The following is a 3262-nucleotide window of genomic DNA, read 5'->3' on the forward strand; positions in this document are numbered from 1 at the left end:
AAAGCGCCTACAATAAGTGCAAGAAAAAATAAATAAGACAAAAGAAAGAAAGTTGATTGTCACTCAGTTAAATGTCAGAATATACATATATTAACAAAAAATCAATAAATAAATAGATGACCAAAAAGAAGTAATACTAGTTCAAATGACGATTTTTAGGATTTATCCACACAAGTTACTAGTTATGTACAAAAATTCAACGCAATAATCAACAAGCCTCACAACGAATTATTAACCGACACAAGAATTAAAACAACATAATGATAGTACCGTACCGTCTAATAAAGAACATGAAAAATAAAAAAAAAACAAAAACAAAAAATTTCATTTTCATAATCACATTTAATTACAAGAACCGAAATGCTGCTTAAAAAGCAGCAACTTTAATTGTTTACAAAATAGAGGAAATGATATTCCAGGTAGAAGGAGTGAGGTTGGCAAATTATTCCACACCATCGGTCCAACAACAGCAAAATTTCTTTTACCAGTCACCAAACGGGTTTGAGGAACGTCCAGCAAATTCCTATTATTGGATCTCAATCCTGGATAACCAGACGTTGAATCACGTTTAGTCAATCTACCGACCAAGTACGGAGGAGCACGCCCATTTAAAACTTTGAACATCAAAACAGCAATCTTGTAGATAATTCTCTTTTCAATCGGAAGCCAGTGCAGATCCCGTAAAATCGGCGTCACATGATCAGATCTAAAACCTCCGACAACTAGCTTGGCCATGCGATTTTGAATTGACTGTAGTTTGGAGATTTCCAACATGGAGACACCGTAAAAAAGGCTGTTGCAATAGTCCAGCCTCGAGTGAATAAACGCGTGAGCCAAACTCTTTAGGGTAATCTCATTAAGTGAATTTTTTATAGCCCTCATTATGCGAAGTTGTCGATGACATTCACCAGTTAGCGACTTTATGTGGCACTCCATTGTCATATTACTATCGAATACAACACCAAGATTACGAGCAACTTGACATAGTTCAATTTTACTGTTGTTAATCTCAATCGAAGTGAAATTTAATTTGTTTATTTGCTGCCACGTACCAATTGGCAATAACTGAGTTTTGCATTGATTCAATTTGAGTTTGTGCTTGATCATCCAAGAATCAATCGCCTCCATGCACCGACCAAATTTTTCAACAAGAGCTTGAAATGAAGTAGCTGGACCACTGACAATGATTTGTATGTCATCTGCAAACCCATGATGCTTGAACCTGAATGAATCAATGATGTCGAAAACGTCAGCAGTGTATAGCAAAAACAGCAGCGGTCCAAGTACTGAGCCTTGCGGTACACCATGCTTTACTTCCTGAACAGATGATAAAACATCTCTGCGTAATACCTGTTGTTTTCACGCAGAGAGATATGATTCGAACCAAATAAGAACAACACCTGAGATTCCAAAACATTGACGTAGCTTTCCAAGTAAAATCTCGTAATTAACACAATCAAAGGCTGCACTAATATCAAGTAATGCCAAGATTGAGATATTTTGATCATCAATAGCAGCAAACAACTCAGATGAAACATCTATCAGTGCAGTCTCAGTTGAATGAAATTTTTTAAATCCTGACTGACATTTTGGTAGCAGATTATTATGATTTAAATGACAAATTAGCTGTTTGTGGACAATTCGTTCAATAACTTTTGACAAAAATGTTAGATTTGACACCGGTCTATAACTTGATAAACTATTCTTGTCTAATGTCTGCTTTTTTAACATCGGAACAACAATTGAATATTTAAAAGCCATCGGGAAATGCCCATAAGTTAAACATGCATTTACAAAAACAGTCAAAAACGGTAGAAACAGATGAACGTATTTTTCAAGTATTTTAGTTGGCAAATCATCCAGTGGGCACGACTTTGTAGGTGAATTCAAAATAACTTGACGAATCTCATCACTGGAACAGCACTGAAATAATGAAAGTTCAGCACATTCACTCATCCGATTGTTTAAAACAATAGGCTCTTTGATACAAGGCATCGTCTCTAGTATGTTGTCAACCTTATCTTTAAAAAATTGAGCAAAATCATCAGAATTTAACTCATCTGACATATTAAGCGAATCAACAGAATTCATCTTGCATAAAACTCTGTTAATTGTCATCCAGAGTTTCTTTGGATTGGAGCCATTTATTTCAATCATATTTCTCCAGTAGGCTTTCCTTTTTTCTGAGAGCAATGACTGTTTCTTCAACATAGCATTAACGAACCTTTTCTTGCTAACATCCCCAGGATTAAGTCGATAAGCTCTTTCAAGTCTTCTGCAGCGTAGCTTAGTCTGCCTACACTCTTCATCGAACCAAGGCGAAGCAGCATTGTTTCGAGTCATCACATAGTGTTTCGGTGCAACAATATCTATAATATTTTTAACTTCTTTTTTGTAAAGATCAAATAAGTATTCAGGATCATCTGATTTAAAAGGTCCATTAATAGGCGAGTTTATTATTAACGCGGCAAATTTATCAAAATCCACACGATTCCATGAACGAACCAGTCTTTTTTTTCTAACAAAATAATTTAGCGGAATCGAAAAACATACTTGGACCAGACCATAATCGGAATAAATACCATATGGACCTACGGTACATGAAGACACAGGCAATTCCATTGAGGATACCACTAGATCCAAGATACCACCATGTACATGGGTAGTTTCCTTAACTCTATTTTCAAGGTTAAATGCATGAAAAACATCTACCAACCGGATTGAATGAGTATCTCCAACCTTTTCCAAATGAACATTCAAATCCCCCGTAAGAATGACATAGTCCGCCAATAACGAAATCTGCTCCAAGAGTGATGTAAGCTCATCAAAAAATGCAGGAGTAATTGGTACAGAACCCGGTCGATAAACTGCCAATAACAGAATCGTTTTTTTACCGCACCGAAATTTAATAGCAAGTGATTCAAAGGAATTTACCACTGGTAATTCTATTTTTTTAACCTTGAAAACATTCTTAAAATATACAATTATTCCTCCATGATTAGGGTCGTGTGGGCGCAAATAATCCATAAATGAGAAGCCATAAGGCATAGCCAATTTCACAGAAATATCATCAGATGATCCATGCCATGTTTCGGTCAGTACACATATATCTAAATCATTTGATAACAAATCATGAATTATATCATATTTTGACCGAATGGATCTAATATTAAGCAATCCCAAATTTAATCCGGTTTGGTAGCAGGCCTTGGATATCTCACTATTCTCCATTGCCCGACCACACCTCTGACCCGATATAAAA

General features: G+C 35.7%; 1 protein-coding gene across 1 annotated transcript in view; it reads right to left on the reverse strand.

The window, feature by feature from the left end:
• Positions 1 to 2531: 2531 nt before the first annotated feature.
• The window catches only part of HELRODRAFT_164083 (hypothetical protein), a gene marked incomplete at both ends in the record, with an annotated part of 1378 nt that continues 647 nt past the window's right edge, over positions 2532 to 3262 (reverse strand). The window contains 2 exons of the mRNA XM_009029127.1: positions 2532 to 2591; positions 2740 to 3110. Coding sequence (XP_009027375.1) covers positions 2532 to 2591; positions 2740 to 3110 — 431 coding nt within the window. The remainder of the gene's footprint in view (positions 2592 to 2739; positions 3111 to 3262) is intronic.

The sequence above is a fragment of the Helobdella robusta genome (assembly GCF_000326865.2).
Source record: "Helobdella robusta unplaced genomic scaffold HELROscaffold_6, whole genome shotgun sequence".
Taxonomy (NCBI): Eukaryota; Metazoa; Annelida; class Clitellata; order Rhynchobdellida; family Glossiphoniidae; genus Helobdella; species Helobdella robusta.